This window comes from Lepidochelys olivacea (assembly GCF_965140295.1).
Source record: "Lepidochelys olivacea isolate rLepOli2 genome assembly, chromosome: 4".
NCBI lineage: Eukaryota > Metazoa > Chordata > Testudines > Cheloniidae > Lepidochelys > Lepidochelys olivacea.
This window is the reverse complement of record NC_140414.1, coordinates 17,045,946-17,069,099: the sequence shown is the minus strand read 5'-3', so window position 1 is coordinate 17,069,099 and position 23,154 is coordinate 17,045,946. Positions and strand designations below refer to the sequence as shown.

Sequence of the window (23,154 nt, the reverse complement as noted above, 5' to 3'; positions counted from 1 at the left end):
CTTCTCTCCATTGCTTCCCAGCCCAAGAAGGAAGACTGCTAAAAACAACTGGAGAAACAAAGGAACTAAGCAGGGGAAAGGCAAGGGCTGAGTCCAGGCTGAGACAGGAGTCTAGCCTATAAAGAGACATAATTGGAACTCTGAGCTGCAACCTGCCTAAAACAACATTTAGGGTGAGAAATTACTAGTTGTAACCGGTTTCTTTAGTGTATTCAGCTTAGTTTGTGTGTTTTGTTTTATTTGCTCAGTGATCTGCTTTGTTCTGTTTGCTATCCCTTATAATTACTTAAAATTTATTTTTGGTAGATAATAAACTTATTTTTTGTTTATTTCAAAACCCAGTTTGTGCAATTCATATCTTGGGGTGGGGGGGGAAGCTGTGCCTACCTCCCTCCACATTGAGGGAGGGAGCAATTTTTATGAGCTTGCGCTGTGCAGATCTTCTATACAACGCAAGATAATATTTTGGGTTTACACTCCAAAGGAAGTGTGCACGTGATGGCTGGCCATTCCCCTAGCTGAGTCCTCCCACAGAGAGAGCTGATCGCAGACTCTGTGTGATTCTACAGTTGGGTGTCCCTACCTGTGTGTGTGTGCTGAAAAGGGGCTTGACAGCTGGTCACAGCAACACAGAATGAGTGAAGCCCAAGCTGATGGGACAGGAGGGCTTAGTGGGACCCCAGCACATCATGGGGCAACCCTAAAAGCGGGGGGGAGGGGGGGAAGGGTGGTCCAACCCATCACATCCTGGACACATCTTTGACCAATCCAATTCAGAACAAGCTGATCCAGTGTCCCTTCCTGGCAAAGATCAGAAGGGCAGCTTTACCGGAAAATTGCTTGGAAGCAGGACGCGGACAATATTTTACTGGAATTTAACAGTAGCTTAGCTAGAATTGCAGGGGAACGATCAAACCCTTCGGGCTTCTGCAGCATGCAATTTTAGCCCTTCTCCAAGCTGCTTTAGGAAACTGACCCTGCTGCTGTTGAAGACAGCAAGAGCTTTGCCGTTAACTGCAATATGAGCAAGATCAGGCCCTTTATGAATATTTTTGATCTCTATTTAAAAATTTGTTTATCCCTGACTAGCATTCAAAGTACCTAGGAAGACAACTAGTCAAGCTTTCTATTTACATTTTCACTGAAAGGAAAGGTTTCACAAAAGTCTCCTTCCCACTATCATCACCTGTGTGCCTCTGTGTTACTGGAAAACCTAAATACTATTTGACACAGAAGGTTTTGCTTGCGTACTTTCAGCCAGCCTGGGAAAGGTTCCAACCTTGAACCAGATTCAAAACTTTCATGCTCTCACGTTTCAATAGAAGCGTCTGCGTCACCCTTTCAAAAAGCTCCTGACACTTTGGAACAACCCCCAGTGCTGAGAAAGCAAGTGGAGGGTTACGTGGACCAAGTTAGTTAGGAGTCAATGTGTGGATAGCTAAAATATTTTCACCATATCAAGCCCCGGCTAGTGCAATTTTATGTCCTTCCCCTTGGTTTGGAAGTTTTACTTACACGCAAGCTGGTATCTCTTCCGACATGACATATCGACATCGCCCTTTGACACAGTAATGCTTGTATTCCTCGGGGCACTTAGAAAAGTGCCCTCTCCGCCGCAACTGCGTGATATTATCTACAAAAAACAAGAGTGAGTTTTCAAGAGGACACAAAACCAGGTTTACGCTACAAGCGATCAACTTCACTGCCACGCTCCTCACAAAACATTTCCGTTCTGTATGTCACGTAGGTGGATAAAACGCGGGCCCGAACCCCAAAGGTAAAATTCCAGAGGAGCTATAAGATGTCAGATGAAGGAGTTCATTAAAAATAAGCACACTGTCAACCACCACCACCACCATTGGATAAGCGGCCGTACCACCGCAAGAAAATTAAAAGCAAAAAATCAGCAAGCTGGAAGACTTGGCAACTGAAGAGGGACTTGATCCAGCAGGCATTATAGGAACACGGTCAGATGGCAAGAGTCAATGGGATACAAAACCTGGCGATGGGACAGATTAGGTTAGAGGTGGGGGAGTGGCACCGTAGCTAAAGGAGTCCATAGAATCTGCAGGGGAAAATTTTGGTTGCACGGGACCATGTAGTAGAACGTGTATGGATGTAAATCCCAAGTTATAGGAATACATGTATTCTGGTAGATCTCCAGATCAGGAAAGACTGTTATAATGGGTGACTTCAACTTCTCATAAAGAAACCGCTCCAATGTCATACCAGGGCAAAGCTTCCTGAAGCTATTTCTCAACACTAGTAACAGCAGCTAGTTCTCGAGCGTGCAAAAGGAGAGGCTATTATCTATGGAGCCCTAAATAACTCAGGACTTGGTTCAATAAGTAAATACAGTTGAGCCGTTAAGCTACAGTGACAGCTACATAACTAAGTTCCAGATCTTTCAGGGGGAAATCCTGCGAAGTACGTACCACAGTGACACTAAATGTTAGAAAATGATTCAAAGAGCTAGTCCGAAAACTCAAAGTCAAAAGGGAAGAAGGAAGTTTAAAAATCTTAGGATAGAGGCTACTTACATGGCCATGCAAGAATCACAGCCCTAAAGAAACACATCCAGCTAAGGCAGAAAAAAAATATAAGCTAAAATTATGATGGCTAAGAGGGAATCTGAAGAGCACTTCTGGGACACAGCTAGGTCTCTGTGTGGCTGAAAACAGTGTTGTAATATTGAGCCAAACAACTGCTGGCCTTTGACGGTCTAGCCCCACGCTACTTACCATCTCATATACTATCAAAATGCCAACTCCCACCCCTGCTCTCCAAGGATGCCAGGCTCCATCGCCCACTTGTTCAAACAAATCCCTCAGTGCATTCACCCAAGCTGCCCCTTATGCTTGAGAGGTGTTCCTAACAAACATCTGCAGAGCTACCTCATTGTCCTTCCTTCCAATCCCTCCTTCAAACGCTCCTTTGCTGTGATGGCTACAAAAAACTTGGCAATAGCTAGGCAGCTGACGTGTCATTCCCGTTTTCTTGTCATTCCCAGTCCATAACCACCTGTTGTCTCTTGTCTTATGGTACGCAGTTTAAGGAATGGACCACATTTTTGTCCTGTGTTTGTGCAGCACCTAACAGAGTGGGGCTCCGATCCATAACTAGGGTTCCTAGGCACTCCAGTCATGCAAATAAATACTACTGTGCCAGAGGTAGACCTTCGAAGTGTGAAAACTTCAAAAGGCTAGCACAGTGAGAGGTGCCAGGCTCTACAGGCACAGAGAATGCCCAGAGACTTGTGCAGCGATAAATTTTAGATGTATTTGTGTGAGCGAGGGATTGTGTTCTAGCTCCCTGGGAGAAGGTTACGGTTTCCTCCAGGAACTAAAATCAGCAGGGGAGAATTACTACAAGGTTTCAGACAGGTAATCGGCTCCACTGAAGTACTGCCCCTAGGCAGAACTGCATATACTGGTTCAGACTGGGTTCAAGAGGCCCAACAGAAAAGAATGGGCCATTGGTATAAAGGAGCAGTGTGAACTGACTCAGGGACCCTCATTTGATCCTCAAATTGATGCAAGACTAACAGAGAGAGCAAAACCCTGTTAGAAGGGTTGGAAGGACTGGAACTTGCCAGTCTCTCCAAGTGGAAGATGGGTGACACCTGGTAAGCTTAGCAGGTGCGTCGACCGTTTACTGTTGTGTGACATTTTCTCTAGTTGTTTTTGTCCTACGTAAACAGGCTGTGCTCTGTAAAAGCTGGCAGGTTGCTGGTAACGCTGTCACACACCTGGGAGAGAGCAGAATTGCATCTGCTGGACTGAGGTCAGACCTGCTAGGGGATAAGCACAGTGAACGGCCGGGAGATGCAACCCTAAAAGCACCATCTGGAAGGAGAGGGATGTGAAACCTGGACATGCTGGTAAAGCAGGTGCCGCCTCTTGCCAAGCCTCTAGGTGTCAGCTGAGCACTGACAAATTTATAGCTGGAAACCAGTCCACCTATATGTTCACATCGTTCAAGGCAGGTGTTAGACTGGTAAGGATGTGTTTATACTCAAGAAAATGCTTGTAAATTGCTGCATTAATCTTACTTGTAGCATCTATATTCCATGCTACAAAGTACAATATAAGTGTTTTATAATTGTCAAAATGCCTGCCCTGAACTTGTGACTACAGACAGAAAGAGTAAATTCCCCCGCCCATCCAGGAGGACTATTAAAATTAAGTGGGTAGGACGAAAGCTTTTTTGATTACCCCATCCACCCAAGGAGAAGAATGTGCAGAAGGACTCGTCCCATTGGTTGGAATGTAGGACGAGGGAAATAAAGATAGTAGACAAAGATTGTTCATCTCTTTGCTGTTTGGACTCTTACAAGGGCTGGCGCTAAGAAACAAAAAGCAGAGATCCCCAGGGTCAACCTGGGTTAGCCCTGAAAAGACATTCCATTTCACCTTTTGGAACCAAAGACCGAACTCCTTTGTGCATATATGGTACCTGCATTAAACATAAAAATAACTCTTCTCTTTTTCCTAATTAATAAATCATTCACTAGTTTACCATAGGATTGGCTACCAATATTGCCTTTGATGTGAGATCTAAGGCAGTGCTTCTCAAGCTATCTGATGTGGGGGACTGGCAATATTTTCCCCCCAATGTGCACGCAGACCAGCAGCCAATGGTTCGCAGGCCAGCACCGATCCGCGGACCACCACTTTGAGTAGCACTGATCTAAGGTATAAATTGACCTGGGGTAAGTGACTGGTCTCTTGGAACTGGGAGAAACCTGAATATTTTGTGATTTTTGGTGTAAGTGACCATTTATCACGAAGTCCAGCTTTTGCCCAGGGTGACTAGAGAGCCCACAGGGACGGTCCGTGACTCCATGGTAAGACTGTCACAGGGATCCAGGAGTTCACATTTGTTACTGAGTTGGTGAAATCTAGGTATAGAACATACCACCAGGTTGGTGTGTTTGCCCTGTAGTTGGCACACACACTCGTGAAGCACTCCAGACAGCATGACGATCCCCATCCATAGATGGCTGGAGACTTGAGACCCACAGGGGTATACTGGAGGGGGTGCAGTTAACCCTAGAACTGATTTAACATGCTTAACCCTACTAACCAGGTAACAGCAGGGTCCCTGGACATGGCTGTCACTGGAACCTGGGCACATACCCTGGGGTGGTGGGTAGGGTAAGTGAGCTCTTCTGCCCCAGATGCGAGCAAAGCTCTATACACCCATTAGGGTATCGGAGAGGGAGGCACAGGGATGTATTCCTACTCAAAGCCATATTGCTGTGTGACCCAAGGAGCCATCACACACATGAACAGATGTTCCCCTTGGCTGTGGCATGGCTCCTCTTGACCAGGAGGGTAAGGTTCCGCAGCACCACCCAGCACAAAGAGAATAATAAAAATTACATGCAAAAAAAGAAAAAGTAAGTGTTCAGTTGTGACAGGGCATTAACAATCATGACCCTCAAGTCAGGAAATCTCAGCTGTCCAAGTTGCTCCAATCACAGCAACGGCTGCACTGAACGTCCTACTTCTCCCACAGACAACACTCGCCGTGTTAATATTCTAAAGGTGACTTGTAAAAACCAGGAGCAGACATTATCACATAGGCACAACCTGGCTTTATGGACCCCACATTATGAGTGGGATTTCCTGACTCTTGAAGGCCTGATAAAGCAGCCTTTGTTCTGTGGTAGAGAGATTTTGCATTTAATTTCCCCGGCATTTAGCAGAAAGGAGGAAGAGGAAAATAACTTTGGCTACCTGCCTTGGGAGGTTCCCAGCTTGCCCAGCACAACCTGCCAGGCTCCCCAGTCGAGCAGCTCTTCCCTGGGCAGAGCTCTTAAGTGCTGTAAGCAGTTCTAGTAGAGCCAGCTTCAATTCTGGCCTCTTTAACTGCTCCTACATTTCCTGACGGGAAGCTATTCAGCCTGAGGAGGTCACAGGTTTAGCCTGGTTAAGGTTACACGGACTGATCTCAAAAAGCACCTACGCCATGAGGAAAGGCACAGTCACTATTGTATAAAAGTCTTCTAATGTTCCTGCTGGTCAATGGCCATAATACTTACCAAATATAAGGAGTCTCGTCTCAACAGCCAAGCGAGTTGCTGCATAAATCCTCTGCCTAACAGCATGAATCCATCTGTGTTTCTACCCATGCCAAAGAACAGCCACCTTCCGCTACAGAACGGAAGCCGGACTTGGTCAGGGCAAGACAGACACCACACGCTTCTCCACTCCTCTGCCGTACCATCCATACGTCCATGCCCACAGCAAGTGTCACTAACCGCCATGCATGAATGCTGCATTCCAATGGACCCCAGAACCTCTTCAAAACTACACCGCTTCAGGGACTCTTCCGAGTGTCTGGAATTAACCCTCCACGCTTTAATAATTCGCTGTAGGACAGGTGCGATCCACGAAAATGGCCTCTCTCAACTAGTCCCCCTGTTTTGGACACCTGCAGAGTTCCTCCAAGAGTTCAGTCAACTGGTACTGAACCCCTAATCTGCCCATGCTCTTCAGGAGTAGAAGCCATTACCAGAGACATTTCAGAGGAGGTCCCACCAGCACAAAAGTGCTACCACACTGCAGGGCAAGGGGAAGAAGCTAGACGAACAGAAGTTAACATAGGAAGAACAAAGGAGCAAAGGGCATGAGTGATGGAAAGGGAGGATGTGGGATAGGGAGACAAAGGCAGAGAAATAATCAACAATTTCTGTAGGATATGTCTGAACATTTTTGTTTCCATGAATGTTCAAATGCCTGAACCTCACTATTGCAAGTACTCCTGGAAAAAAGGTATTATTTGAGTATTTATTACTCAAAACCTATTTCAAATTGTACCTTAGGTTATGAGAGTCCCAGGGTGCACTCATTGGTGAAATGAGTCACCCAATCAGGGACTAGAAATACCATCACGGGATTTAAAGAACCATCATAGCTCAGAACACAATGAACGCAGACAACAACCCGCACAGACCATGAATTATTCTTTGCAGAGATTCGGGAAGAATTTCAGATAGAAACATTCAAAAATTTGACAACCTGCTGCAGGACAACATGCCAACAGGGGTAGCGGGGGGTGGAGACTCCACAAACATGTTGAATGCTATTCAGTGTGAATTATTTGGCCAGCTCAAGTTTTTAGCGCTTTTCTCCCCCTCCCCCCTCTCTATTTTTGGTGTAATTCTTAATATTTAACAAGCTTAGAGTTTTAGGAAGGTCCTACCTGGCTCTAACCATCCGAGCTCACCAGCAGTTAACTTGTGTTAAGTATGCATGAAATGCCAAGCTCTCGTCATCTACTATTCACTAAAGCAGCCTTACCTGCAAACCGAACTGTGAACACCTAAATTCCATATCCAAGATCAGGATGCAAGTGATGTAGCAGAGCAGAAATGAAGCTCTCCTCCCTCCCAGAAGTAATCATCACAAGGGTTAAAAGTTAATTCTAGTACAAAAGAATAATTAGTCTCGAGGATAGCCTTACCCTGCTGGTGCTAAGCAATACTCTAAAGAGCACAACACCAGCACCTAAGGGGATTGTGTTCTCAATGGCCAGGATATCTAAACCTAATTGCTCTCTTCTCTGTTTCCAAGAGACGGTATCATTGGGGAATAACATGGCAGCCACTCGGGTCAGCCTTGCTTTTGGGGCTGTACAAGGCTTTTTGGTGGATTCGATGTCCCAAGATCATACGTTTTAAGAATCTGCCTGATGACACTATCACTGCTGAGCATTTTGATATATTGACATTTCATCTCACTCTCACCATCCCATAATCAGTAAGAATTTGCATGATGTGGGGCATACAAAAATCAAGGTAGAAGACTTCTAATGCATAAAATGCATGTACAAACGCTCCCCAGGTTACGCAAGACCGGACTTACGCAAATCCACACTTACGGAAAGAGTTCTGTAAGCTAGAAATAGGAGGGGTTGGGGGGTTTTCTGGTGTAATGGTCGGGTATATGTTTCCGACTTACGCAAAATTAGAATTACGCAAGGCATTACGGAATGGAATGATTGAGTTAGTCGGGGAGCATCTGTATTTAACATTTGCAATATCAATCAATAACCATACATATCTGAATAATAGGGGTACATGAGGAGGGGATTTGAGAGTAACAGCACAGACCTCAATCTTCATTTGAAACACTGCCCACTCTTTTTAATGTGAAAAATAGTCCAACAAGTATTACACGCACACACACAGTTATAATTTTAATAATAATTTTAATCAAATACTTCATTTGGAATCATAAATGATTACGAGTGTTCTCTCTCACTCAAACTACAGTTGAGTGTCCTGATATAGGATCATAGGACTGGAAGGGACCTCGAGAGGTCATCTAGTCCAGTCCCCTGCTCTCATGGCAGGACTAAGTATTATCTAGACCATCCCTGCCAGGTGTTTGTCTAACCTGCTCTTAAAAATCTCCAATGATGGAGATTCTACAACCTCCCTAGGCAATTTATTCTAATACTGGTCACTATTTGTCAATCGACATTCTCATCTTCAAATTCTAAAGCTGATTTCGTCAGGTCATTGCAACACACATACCCACAGCACTACCCTTCGCCTCCATGTCCTGCACAGAATATGGTACGAGGCCATTTGACACCGTTATATCCACCTTTCACAGATTTACATGGTACCACACTCCCACAAGAGCACTTGATAAACTTCAGAATATCTGGAGGAGCAAGTGAGACATTGTCTGGTACAATTTCTGGAAACAGATTTGGAACGGTCATCACATATCCATCCACGCTGAAGTGGATGGAGTGCTGATGCACTGGGAGCCAAAACATTTTCTCACACACGTCTGAAGATATGCTTGTTTGACATTCTTCTATACATGTTTCACAGCTGGTGATGAGGAACTAAGCGCTTTGGTGTTTACATGGTACCATTGCCAATTTATGCTGCCGATGGTTTCTATCATGCTTCAGACACGGTGGCACAATTTGAGTGTCAGTAGCATGCAGCCATGAATTTGGCTGCCCAGCAGAGAAGAAAACATGCAGCTTGCAGGATCTTCAGCACAGTGCCTTTGACAAGACCAAAATAGGAAGTTCCTGTATCATAGTCTAAGAGTGCGCAGGCAGCTAGGAGTCCTGGTACAATGTTCCAGTGTTGCCCGGCAGTTGCACAGCTGTCCATCACAGCTCTCTCAGACTGGTGGGTTCCATGATTACTAAAAACGTTACACACTCTTCAAATTAATGGTGCAAGAGTAGGGCAAGTACATCAGTATCATCTGATAATAGTGACGTTCCCAATGGTTGCTCTTTTGCAACCACCACCATTTGTTGTGCAAGGATGTCGTTGGCTTCCTCATCCATGCTGGCCATATATCTTCTCTGTTGATCACCACACCTGCCTAGTTTATTTCAACTGGGAGGGATGTTGGGTCTGCCTGCAATAACCAGCCAGTGCGTCGCTGGTGAAACTTCTTGTCTTGAATGAGTTCTGCACAAAATTGATGTCCATCAAACGTTTCTTATTTTCAGTTACTGTCAAGACAATTTTCGCTGGAGGTAGCTGTGTACTTGTATTCAACTGATGCACTCTGCTTGCTTCTGTAGCTCTGCTGGATCCTGTGACACTCTTTGTGCTGAAGTCTTTGCCCCATCAAAGACAAGTCATACATCATTTGCTGTGAAGGTGACTTCTTCTGAAGTATGTCGAGTTGACACCTCTGTCAGCAGCTGCTTCTTTAGGTTAGATTTAGCCGGGCAATCCTCATGTCACCAGGGTCCGTGAACGTTGACATTGGTACAGGACTGACAAAATATTCTTGAGGTCAGACTCTCATGAACTTGCTTGTAGGCCTATTGCTCTTGAATAGATAAGGTTGGTGTCAAATACCTTTGTAGGACCAACCTGTACATGCTTTTTTGTCACCACCTGCATCTCTACTATCCTCGATATTGTGTCATAGAACCTGGCAGGCCAGCTTCGTTCAAATTCTTGTATTTAGCAAATTCCCGTTGTAAGTGCATCATCGGCATTGACTGGTGCCACCCTACTATTGCCTCTGTGTGCTTAGATGGGCTTAAGGGACTGATGCATATCTCTAGCTTCTTACCAATGACTTCTCTGTTCATTGCATCTGCAACAATCCTAGACTTTGTTTCTTCTTTGTGGATCGCTTGTATTGTATTTGATGTGCCTTTGGCTTATGTTAGCGTCTATAACTGTTCAAGGGTGGAAAAATAATTCTCATGAGTGAATATATAAGAATTTGTTAAGTGAGCACGCTCAGAGTACAAAAATATGCTTTGTGCCCAAGGTCGAGTGGGGAGGATGGAGCTGTATTAGCAAAGTATACTGATACAGACATCACATGTGTACCTTCTAGCTAATTATGTTCCGTGACAAAATATTAGTGAAGTTTTCATTAAAAATAATTGAAATTCAATGAAAGTGGTTTCACTGTCACCTGGCTTCTAAAGCAGGAGGAGGTGGTAATAAGTACTCAGATTTCAAAATGCTCAACAGTGAGACAGTGTCATCAGGCAGTTTCTTTGAATTTAGGGTCTTGAAATTCAGAATTCTCTCTCTCTCTCTCTCTCACACACACACACACACAGCTTGCATTTGGCTACCAGACTCGAATATGTCACCACTAGATCATAGATCCCAATTACATCAGAAATGGCCTAAGGGATTATTTTTAAACTGCTGGGTGTATCATAAAGAAATGAGTTTACCTTGTAAGAAGCAGCTGATTGACGCTGCTCTCATTTAAGTTTCAATACCAGCCTACAAAACAGCAGCCTGAACTGCAGCCGCATGTCTGTGTCTCCCAGAAAGAGAGGGCAGTACCACAGCAGCAGCCAGATCCTGCTAGGAGTGCAGGATTGGAGGAGGGAAAACAGGTGTCTGAAGTGGAAATCCCATGCTGCCAGGAGAAAACATTCTAGTGTGGGCATGGCAAACTGGCTGAAAATCAGGTCCTAAAATCATTCCATTACAGTCAATGCACTGCATTTCCCCAGCTCATTAAGGCTCCCATTATCAATGCATTCCATACTGTCAGAGTTTCCTGGCATCACAATTCACCGGTTATAAGGCTGAAATGAATCTAACTTACCTCTCTAACATACTGCTGCTCTTGGTTTGGAGTATTTCTTTAAAGAAGGCCATTCTAAATTCTTCCTACATTCTTACCAACAAACATAAGTGTGGCCTATTAACAAAGTCACAAGTGTGCATGCTGCTTTAGTTTCTCTTTCTTCAAATTGTAACGATACAACTGTAGGAGGGATTTTCACATCTCCTTGGCCTAACTCGGCTCTCACTGAAATAAAGATAAGACTCCCACTGCCTTTGATGACAGCAAAGTAAGGCCCATGCTGAATGCTTTAGAAAATCCCACCTTTATAGTGTTATTTTTTAAAATGCAAATAGGATTTTATTATTTAAAAGTCCCTTTTCAGTAGATACTGAATTTTTGCTGCATTGATCCTTTTTGTGCAAGTGGCTGATACTTTGTCATCTTGCTGCCATACAAGTTTGGCCTGTAAGTGTCCCACTTCCTACCATTAGCCAGGGTGATAGCCAGTGATAGCCTTCGCTTCCATACCAGGTAAAGCAAAGTTAACAAGATCTTCAAGCAGCACCACTGTGCTGCATTGGGGAGATCTCGGTTAATTTCATTTGGGTGCTTTGTTCCAAACAGGAGAGGAGCAAGGGCACAAAACTGAGCCTAAAGAAAAGAATTGGTACATTATACCAAGATGTACCCATCTGACCTGATCCCAGCAGACAGTAGCCTTCTGCTATTTTACCGGGTGGCAGGAAGCCACCAAAATTCAATTAATTCCTATATCTGATTTTGCCCAGTTTAAAGTTTTGGTTTTTTTTTTATAAACATACATAGTATATATACACATATATAAGTCTAAGGGAATTAGACTATTGGCTGGGGAGCAGTGACAATTCCCGAAGGGATTTTCCCTCAAGTCTCCTGCTCTTTTCAGAGCATGATGCTATACCCATATTGCTACGATGCATGCCCACAAGAGATGGGCGCGCGCATGTCAAGGTAGCAACAGACCCACATTTGGGCAATGGCAGTTCTGATGCTTCTGTAAGACCATCCTGGGTCCAGTGCATGAATGACACTGGAGGCAATGGGGCTCAGGTGTGCATATCTGAAGGCTAAAACCTGGGATTAAGGACATGCAGAAAGCATACAAAAGTATCCCTGGCACACTGCAGTCCTGGCAACCAGATCTGGAGGGGTTCCCTTCCTGGATAGCCTGAGCTGCAACCACGTGAGTGGAGTCTAAATGCAGCTGAGAAGGCCTGAAACGCCAGCGACACATTCCATAACCACTGCCCAATGACAGCTCAGGCTAAGAGTTTTCGAACTTTCCCTCTTATGATGCAGCAACAAACAGCATGATCATAAGGAAGCCGAGTGGAACCATGGCCAGCGTTAACCTTGTCAGTGTGCGCCGGGAACAGGCCAATTAGCTCTTTGGTGGGGCACGGGATAAATGGTTTGCAAAACTGAATCCAGAACAGTTTGCGGCGTAAAGAGCTTTATTTCAGGAGCTGTACGCAGTGCTACACAGTGCTACCACATCCCCAAGGCAGACAGCTAGGGGCACGTTAACGTTATCTTTCATTTCCAGATCACAAAGACACAGTTATTAAAATACTGTTGCAGAATCAGTAATGCACCTCGCAGGCCTGTCTACCCCAGGATGGACACTGGAGCACTGAAAATGGCTTGGCTGTTTGTAGCACCACTGAGACCTATACTGACTGTACCATTTCAACTCATTGGTCTGTTTTTAACCTGAATCGGTATCTTGTTATAACACAGAGTTACCTGTACATTCCTCCGGAAAGCTGCATACGGGCTTCTTCACTCCGTAGTCAGCAGTCACGTTCCAGCCGGCAACCACACAGTTGAAAACTGCTAGGCCTTCAATTAAAACAAAAAGAGGTTATAACAGGGTCTTCAAAGGGCTCCACTTGCTCTGGCTAGGCGCGGGGTATACACCACCACCGACAGCTAGCTGGGAATTAGAAAGGCCTGAGCAATCCTCTCCTAACTTACAGTTCTGGTGCACGTTCCTGGCCACTCCCCGTGCGTCACCTCTGGAGCGGAATGGAGCTCCAAGCAACGGCACGGCACGTTTCATTAGGGACCTAACCTGACGAATGTCCCCTACTTCTATCACTTTGAAATATGGGATAAGAGCAACAAAATGTCAATGAATGAAGGGAAAGTAACTACTAGGTTAGAGGGAAGAGAGCTACTCTTTAAGGCTCATGCAGTCTGATCGATTCCTTGGCCATGTAATTCCTATTAGGCCCAAACTAGCAAATAACACACATGCGCTGAGTGAATCAGGGTGATCTAGGAACCACACAACACGGCCTCTCTCCCCTGCGTGCCAGACCTCTACACAAGCAAGAGACTCAAGCAAATACTTCGTCATTAATATTTTAAGCCTTACCACACCCAGCCCAGCCGCGATCGGGCAGGGTCTCACACTATCACACAGGAAAACTGTGATCGGAGCGGCCTTGGCAGGCCTGCCCCCTCAGCTGGCAGGGAGTTGGCAAGAGGTGGCGGGCTCCCAGAAAGGCCAGCAAGGACACAGGCAGCCAATATTTCAAGCTCAGGATAGGAGAGAGGGGCCTGAGCTCAGAAAGCAGGGGGTCAGGCTCTCCCTGTGGGGCAGGCTGAACTGCCCTGTTAAGGGAAGGGGCTGGGCCCAGTGAGAACGTTGGGCCACGGCAGCATTCTCACTGGTGCCCGGGGAAAAGGCAGGAAGTTACGCGACTGGTGCCCAGTACAGGCCTGTGCTGCTTCCAGCACCACACAGGATGGAAACAGCCGAAGGGCAAAATGCACAGCACCGGTAGGTACCGCTGCCGCCGCCTCTGCCAACTCTCATCTCCCCGGGTCCCTCGTCCCGCCCTTTCATCCCTCTTCCAGCTACTGGCCCCCTGGAGTACCTGCCATGGGGGTCCCAGCCAGCTCACCCTCTCCTACCCTGCTCAGAGCTGACAGAGGGAGGGCAGCAGCAGCTACTCATTTGCCCTGCTCCTCACAATGCTGCATGGGGCAGGGAAGCAGCCAGAGGGCTCAGAAGAAGCAGCCCTTCATTACTGGAACCAGAGCCCTTCGCACCTCTAGGCAGAGCCTTGACAACAGAGGCTTTTCTTTCTCACCTCCTCTCCTGAGCAGGCAATCCCAGGCCCCTTTCCCTTCTCCCTTGACCCACCTTTTGCCACTGTGGGGAAACCCACATGAGGCTCCTTTCTCACCCTACCTCCATCGGAGGCAGGATCAGGCACCGAAAGTCAAGGAGAGAGAGGACAGCAGTACAGGGCTCCACCACTTCTCACCATGGCCCTGCTAACTTCACAGTCCATTTTTGTAAATTTCACATTTAAAAATCTTGAATTTCAGGGTTTCAGATATGTAAATCTGAAATTTCACAGCGTTGCAACAAAAACTACAGGGATACGTATTTTAAAAAGGCAAAATAAACACGTAAAGCCCTTAAGAACATAAGAACAGCCATACTGGGTCAGACCAAAGGTCCATCTAGCCCAATATCCTGTCTTCCGACAGTGGCCAATGCCAGGTGCCTCAAATCAGCGTTTCTCAAACTAAGGATCCCACCCAAAAGGGGGTCAGATCACCCATTAACAGCTAAGTCAGAACTAGGATTGCTACATGACCGCTCTTGAGGCTTTTCAAACAGAGCAATTGCCTTTGGTCGTGCATCAAGCTTTATCCTTAGAGATGCTTGACGATCTGCTCTGTCAATGGACCGAACTGTTTCATATGAACATCTTGAAAAATTAAGGACAAGACTGAAACAACCTTCTCTCCTCTCCACAGAGGAACAGATGTGGGAGTGGAGTGCCACAGATCCTTAGGGAAGTCATGAGGCCAGGAGGCAGGATTGTATATGGTGGGCATTTTGCAAGCGACCAGTGATTTTGGTACCTCAGTTCAAGACACCTGAAGGAACCTGATCTTCAGAAAGCGTTGAGAACCAACCTCTGACAATGATGCCATTTCAAAGCATCTCAAAAGTTGGATTCCTAAAAACTGAGACATCCAAAAGTCACTAGTCACTTTTAAAATCCTACCCTTACGTGTATTTCTAACTCTGCTCCTATTTATGTCAATGGGAATTTTACCATAGATCAACAGTGGGTGCCTTTGAAGAATCCAACCTCAGAGCTCCTTGCCCATAGTAGGTTATCCTTATGCATAGTTTTATACCACTGTTCAAAAGTCAGTCAAGATAACCATAGATCTGTTTTCCATTTTACTTAGCATGGGTGTCACACCTAGGTCACCACAGTTAGAAACAGAAGAGATCCATCAGATCAACTGCATGACCCTGGAAATACAGAATACAGTACCCAGATAGTTAACATATTGCATATTTCACATACGTGCCTTGCTGAGTTTTCTGCCTGGCTTGCTGTTCTCAGTCACTGATCTAGCATAATTGCAGGGGAAGGGCAAGAGAAACAATTCTTTTCCTTATTTTAAGCCTGCCATAATAGCGTCCAGGGGCAGTCGAGGGGAAACAGGTGAGAAGCGGCAAGTTACACCTGTTATGAGAAGAGACAGCTCCCTCCCCTTCCTCAGTACTGCGTCCACAGAGCAAAGTCTCGACTGCGTATAAAGGTGATGGTGGGCTATTCTGCCAACCAGATGGTTGCACAGAGGGCAGAGTTACTGCTTTGCAGGTGGTGGGGAGGGCAGTTCTGGGTGTATTTCAGTCTCTCTGGGAACAGGCCGCACCCTCTCCAGGCATGCCTCTCATGAATGAATGCAGTCGAGTGGGAAGGGTCATGGAAGCAGGAGGCTGCAAAGCAGCATCTGCTCGGAGCACATGCACCTACTCCATACCACCACGCCCACAGCCAGAGCAACACAGACCGCACGGAAGGTGATAGCACTTGCCTGCTTTGCAGGGACATGGGTGGGGAGAGAATCACCCCTCTCAACCGGCAGAGCTGCTTCTCAGCCTGTGGGAAGACTGCAGTAGCTTCTGCATCCCCACACCCCTTCCGCCAGGGCAGGAGTGGGCAGGAGGAAGAGGTTGGTGGGTCAGCACAGCAGTAGATACCTTCTGGCTCCTCACAGCCCCGCCTGCCTCCAGCACCTGCTCACTGGCACACAAAGCCAAGCTTCATGGAGGCAATGCAAATTGCTGGCATGGCTCCCCCACAGACAACAGAGCCGCTCGAACCACAGGGGCAGAACTATCCCCTGACTGCTCCCCTTAAAAAAAAAAAAAAAAAGAGCTATATAGATATTTTCCCACTCAATCATCAGTAATAAACATTAAGACAAGGGCACTGGGAGAACGAAAGAGACAGAATTTAGAATCTTGGCATCCAATGTTCACTCACGGACTCATCCCGGGATCATTCCGTCTCACAGCTGGGCAGTTTATCCACACGGAAGCTAAGGCCTCAATCCCCTGACATTTGCCCACCTGTTGAATGCAAGCATGGGACCAGCTCCATTGACATCAGTCAGACTACTCGTGGGTGAAGTTCAGCGTAAGTCTAAGCGACAGCAGGATCAGGGCCTAAATCGTTATCTTAGATGCACTTGCAGCCCTACAAGGCCAACTGAGTACAGCTCTTGGGTGCCTATTTTCAGACACCTTAAAACGACCTGATTTTCAAAGAGTGGGCACCTAGCATTTTCTGAAAATCCCCTTTCAGATGGGGTCTCTAGAACTGGAGGCAGCCAAAATTGTCAGTCGCTTATGAAAATCTTGGCTTAAATGTCTAATATGACTCAAATTCAGGAACTTTAGACTAGCAAAATAAAGCCACTGCAAAACCACTGTAATTGTAGCTAGGCAGAACTCCCTCCTCTCCAGAACTGTTAATACGTCAGCAATCAAGCGCCATCACATTCTAGCAAATGAGACAAGGATCTGTCGCAAGTGTTAAATATAGAGCCAGTCCCATGTCAGGAAGCCTTTCCTGCCAAGTATTTCTCACCCAACCTATACCAAGGCACTTCTGTCTTAAAGCTTCCAGTTTAACTAACTTCATTTTTAGTTCCATGCTTAGGGCCCAATCCCGCACATGCCTACCCCCATGAGTAACCTGGCTAGGATGATAAAATTTCCTTGTTCTCCCAGTGGTTGGCAGAGATAAGGACCTGGATGACAGCTGGTTGGATTACGTTCAATTTGGGTAAGAGAGAGGTGATGCTGTCTCTCTCCCACTGACCTGTTGTGACACCTTGGGCAAGACATTTCCCCTCTGTTCAGAAGCCAGTGGGAGGGCTGTTCAGAGTAAACATGAAGGGACTAGGGCTCTAAAAGGCTGATTACAGGGGGTCATGGCTCCCATTTTCATAGGACTGTCGTCCAATCACAAGTTATTGGACTCAGTGGCATTCACCTACTTGGAAGAAAAGAATAATTCACTCTGTCACACAAATTACTGGGTTATCCAGGAGGTCAGACTAGATGATTAAACACAGTGGTCTCTTCTGGCTTTAACATCTATGAATGGGGTCCAGGACAATTAGCTCCCTACAAACTTTAGCTGGAGGGTGTGGGGCTCTCCAAAGCAACCGAGTTTGTCGTCAACTCTTTTGAGCCTTCCAGCAAAAATAAAAAAACCTGTTCCTGCCAAACCCCATAAGAACTCCCTTAGCTTGCCAGTCAATAACAAAACAAAATTGTATATTATGCATAATTTCTTAATGACACTGTCTGCACACACACGAATTTTATTGACACTGTCTGCACACACACGAATTTTATTGACACAAGAGTACACAGAGCTTGCCAGTCCAAAAATCCCCACGCTGCAGGATAGCTACAGCCCAGAGTAGTGCAGTTTCTATTCAATCACACGACACTGAGAAGTAACGAATCTCTGAATGGGCAGAATCCCATATGAACACATCTTATACCCCAACTGGCATGTTAAAGGTCCTAGTAGACTCCACAAAAGCACAGAAACCCGCTAGCCCCTCCTCACCCATGCAGCCCAAACCCCATGGAGCAGTAATGAAAGGGCTCAGGAGTTTAGCAAGTTGATGCTGGGAAGGCAGTACTCCCCTCTGCCATGCATTCCCCAAAGACCCAGATCTACCAGGCCAAATCCCTTCCACTCAAAGGCAGATGAAATAATGCGTGCCTCCTCTCTGTGCAGACGGTGGACTTTCAACTTACAAGTCTTATTTAAAATGGGTGAGCTCAAATCTAGCATATCAGGGCAGGGATGAAAGCAGCCCAAAGCCAGCAAAATATTAAAATACTTGTTGCACTGATTTCACTAAAAAGCTGCAACACATAAAAAGAATGCCCCGCTTATCGTCAGGCATTAGCTTCTATGGGTTTTAAGGCTACTGAGAATGCTTAGGACTCAGATCCAAATTCACAGTTTGCGTGGCAATCTTGGCAGACTGTCACTGCAGGAATACCTGGAAATAATCATTTCTGACCCCCTGCCCAGGACAGGGCAATGTGTGTTCAGATGGAAATCAGAGCCAATAGCAGACAATGCTGCTGCATAGTATGTCAAAAGAAAGTAAATTACCACATGTATATAGGGCTTGGAAAAGTTACTCAGTGTCTACTAGCCCCCAGACTAAGCCTAATCATCAGGCCAAGACACACTGGTACCCCAGACACACAATCCCAAATCCCCCAAGGGCCACGTCCCCCTCATCTCAACTCACACCTTATCCTGCTCAGTCTCCTGCCGGGTGGGCACCACCACTGCTTCGGCCCAGAAGACCTTGCTCTCCCCGCAGCTGAATGCTGCCCCCCCTCCAAGTCACTTAATACTGGGCAGCCCCACCCTTGCCAATAAATCAGTGCGTGCTGGGATGACAGCAGTTTCAGTTCGTAGGGTCCCCTACACAGACAGCCCTCTGCTGACGTTGTTTGGCGCACCTTCCTTGAAGCAGTGGTAGGAATCCCACTCCCCAGCATCCTATTGTAACAATGGGGGACAGCTCCCTTCCCAGCCGCCTCCACACCCCACTCTATGCTAGCAGCCCTCCAGATAAGGCAGCAGTCTCTCTGCCAGCTCAGGCAGACAAGGCTGCATCAGTTTGCATCGCGCTTGTATCTGGAAGGTTCTTTCGGCAACCCCAAGGACTGGAGACGTACAGCCAGAAAGAGCTCAGCAGACATTAAGACACCTACATTGAGGTGGATGGATTTGGCAGCTGCTAGGCGTGAAGTCCTTTTGAAAATCCAACCACGAATTGCCACCCCATCACACACACACCCCCAAATGAAACCTTTGCCATCAGCAGAATCTCTCACCTGATAAAACCACCAACTCACTCTGGCTAAGTGGATTCATCACGCCCTGCTGATGTACATATAACATGCCATACTTGTTTATTTAAATGGCGTTACTCAGAAGGGATTGTGAACAGTGTCCCTGTTCTGCTGGTGGTTTTCATACTCCTGTAAAAAGCCCAGAATTCTGGATAGTGGACTGTGCTATACGGTGTTCACATGTCCATAACACCAGCAGGAATCCAGCACTTTTCCGAAGGTTGGTAAAACATTTTATAGGGCAACTTTTTAGAAGTATACATAAAAGGGCTTAAGAAAAAAAAAAACCCAGGACCTTTAAAGCTTACTTCACCACCACCCCCCTGAGATGGGGAGAAAATTTCAATCCAGCCTTCGGTAAAGCAAAGCCTTTAAAATGGAGACCCTGCCATGAAAACACCAGTGAGATGGGTCTATTTTTCTACCTGCATGCTCCTTGCCCATTGATACTGATTGTTACAGACACGCACTGAGGGGAAACAGGGCAGGCATTCATAAAACAACCAACCCGGATCGTCTGATGTCTTGGGGCAGGACCCTGCAAATGGGAGACGGCAGAAGATTGGAAAGGGAAGATTAATTCCATCCCAAGTGCCCAAAGAAATACGTATCTAACACCACACGTGGAGCACAGCCCCATGACGACGCAGGGGAGCTTCCCCTCGTATTACTACATGTACTCGGAGAACAGACCTTCAGCCTGATGGGACAGATGAGCACTGAAAGCCCCACACCTCACACTAATGCTGGACAGAACTGCAGGTCTAAAGCCCCTCACGCATCAAATTGAAAACCGTCCCTCTGCAGACAGTGAGGGCAACCCAACCCACAGAAGGGAACATGCACAGGGGAAATAGTACGAACTTGAGCCCTTTCTAGCTTCCTTATCACGTACCAGACGGCTTGACGGGCTTGTTGCTGGAAATTTATTTCCTCTCCCTCCTCAGGTCCCAATGGCCCTGGGAGACAGCGTCATGACAGGATAAGCAGCGAAACGACAGCACAAAGGCAAAGTGGAGCAATTGTGAAGGACAGCGATTGCAGCACTCATCACCAGACCTCCCCTGGCTCTGCCACGGAGAGCAGGAGGAGCAAGGCTTGACATGCCCACCGCGTCGGTGACCTTGTCGACACTGGACAGTGATGCTGCTCTAAACATACCACTATAGTTAAAGCAGCAAAGAAAACCCTGGTGCGATGTAGGTACACCACTGGAAGAGTGCTTTTAAGTTCAGACTAAGCCTAAGGCTGAAAAACAAAATTATTTTTAAAAAAAGACTTTTGGACCCTCTTTATACATGGTAAAGGACTAAAATAGGAGATAAGCCTAAGTCTTGTAAAAATCCTTTACAGTTCAACTTTAGGGCTGATATTATATCAGGGCGGGGGTGGGGGGGAGAGTCAAGCAACCATAACTTTTGCTAACAACTCAGTAAATCTATCCATCCCTCAAATACTTGCATGGAGCTCCCATTAGAAGTCAGCGGTTCCGAATTAACACAGAGCCCACTCTGACAGGTTTAATTTCAAAGTTACCAGGCTTCTCCCATCTTATTTCAGGTGGGGTTTTCTCTCCCCCTTCAGTAAGTTTTTTCTTGGTCTTTTTTTAAAGCAATCATTTAAAGGACTCCATTGAAAGATGGAAGAAGGACCATTCAGAGGAGCCTGGAACAGCTGTGACATTTCAGGCATGCATTTTAGGCTAATAAGCAGGAATTCAACCATTAACTGATAAACATGTATTTTGTTAAAAACTGCACATTGTTTATGCTAGCCAAAAATCCCTTTATTATTTATTCTCAGATGTTAAGTCATCAAACATCTAAAGGGGGTTGGGGTTTTTTGTTTGCTGAAAGCTTTAAACAAGACATGTTTTGAGCATAGAAGATTTTGGGGCCACACTTTATAAAGTATATCTTCAATATAAATAGCTAATAAGGATTAAGAGATGCTATATACATGTTACCAACACCAGTACTGTGTTCTACATGGTTATAAGTGCATCAGTCAAAGCTGTTCTTGATTGTTATAACCCAGGTGCTGACGATAACAACTGATCAACCATTTGTAAGACAGCTATCAATCACTTATTAACCTTTCACATGCCATTTATAAATGCACCCTTAATCTACAGGGTGACTGATTCTTCACTTATTTTGGTCAAGGAGCCCAACTCTCTACTGGTGTCTCCTGCTTGGACTGCTAATGGCTGTTGTGACGTGTTGGATCACAGAAAACCCCTTGGGACTGCCAACTGATGTGCTGAGACTACTTCTAACCCGTTTTCCCTGCCAGCGTGGGACTCCAGAACCCTGCCTGCTTGAGCCAGACATGCTAGCCTGCTACAAACACAGACCTTCTAATTTGCATGAAGCATATTCCAGTTACATCATATTCACACTCATTAGCATATTTTCATAAAATTATATCGAATCATAGATATCGGGGTTGGAAGGGACCTCAGAAGGTCATCTCGTCCAACCCCCTGCTCAAAGATCACAGCTCTGACCACACCTTTCCAGCAGCCACCCTCACCCCCATAACCTGATGAGGGTTTTAACTGAAAATATCTCCAAGGGCCTATGCAGAAGACTGCAGCTTTTAAACAAGACACATCAGGAGTTTTGTAGCCAGATACACTCCATGCTCTAACCCTGATCTCTGGCTCCAGGACCACACAGTGTCAGTATGTAAGAAATAACCCGTTTTGAGTTACAGGAGGGGGTGGGGGGCAGGAGACAAAGCCCCTAGTTACACCATGCAGCGTTGTTTTTCTTTTGCTATAATTTTAAACGCAGGAAGAACCTGAATTCTCAAGTGCCTTAAAATAAAATGTTTGTTCTACAGCTAAAAATAGCCCCCCTCTTGCTCAGGGCAGATTTCTAAAGCCAAGAGACTCACAACCCCCTGGAAACAGGGTGAGGGCTGGCGAGGTCACCAGGCGAACAGCCAGGCTGACAAGCCACTGGGCACCCCAGGAAGGGCCAAATCAACCTGCCACGTTTGACTTGGGAGCTTTGGCCCTGCAGGACGCAAACAGCTGGCCAGGAGGGCGGCGGGGCTCTCCCTCGCCACGGGATCCCCCCGCAACGGCGGCAGCGACTCCCCACTCCCGGCAGCGCCCCTGGGCCCCCCTGTCCCATTGCAGCCGCAGGTGGGGGCTGCCCTTTTGCTCCCTTCCCCCCCCAGCCCGTCCCCTCCTTACCCAGCGCCAGCAGCAGCCCGGGGCCGCTGCCCAGGACCACTGCGTCCATCCGAGCCCTGGGGGCAGAGGGAGCAGCCGCCTCCCCCAGGCAGCGCTCCGGCAGCGCGGGGAAAGGAGCAGCGGCAGCAGCCCGGCACCGTGCGCGGCGGAGCGCAACTAAACCCGGCCAGGGCAGGGACTGAACCAGCCGAGCCCGCCCCCTGCCGGCGGCCCGGGGCGCGGAGCGCGCGCCCGCTTCCCATTGGCTCCGGCGCGGGCTGGGAGTCCCGCTCCCCGGGGCCTGATGGAAACTCTCCGCCTGCCTCGCGCCCGAGCGCGGCGCGGCCGGCCGCCGGGGGCGCTCCGGCGGGTGCTGCGCCGTGCACCGGGTGCAAGGCTGGGTGGTGGTGGGCACCACGCCCAGGGGGGTGAACGCGCACCTTGCACGCGAAGCTGATGAAGGACCCTCGTGCCCATCCACGCCCGTGTGGGAGTGCGTAAACGGAACTGGTGTGAAATCACACCTTTTCGTGAAACGGCTGCAGTTGGCGGGATGAGGGGACACACGCACAATCATATCAGTTTAACATGCACCTTGCAAGCTAAGCTGATGAAAGACACCGATAAGAGTGTGGACACAGGGTGTGGGT

The 23,154-nt window shown here is 47.0% G+C and overlaps 1 protein-coding gene across 1 annotated transcript in view; it reads right to left on the bottom strand.

Moving 5' to 3' along the window:
- BTC (betacellulin) overlaps positions 1–22,685 on the bottom strand; it is a 30,794-nt gene extending 8,109 nt beyond the window's left edge. Inside the window, exons 1-3 of the mRNA XM_084627369.1 lie at positions 22,526–22,685; positions 12,834–12,929; positions 1,516–1,633 (exon numbers count right to left, since the gene is read on the bottom strand). Coding sequence (XP_084483495.1) covers positions 1,516–1,633; positions 12,834–12,929; positions 22,526–22,574 — 263 coding nt within the window. The 5' untranslated portion in view covers positions 22,575–22,685. The remainder of the gene's footprint in view (positions 1–1,515; positions 1,634–12,833; positions 12,930–22,525) is intronic.
- Between the last annotated feature and the right edge of the window lie 469 nt (positions 22,686–23,154).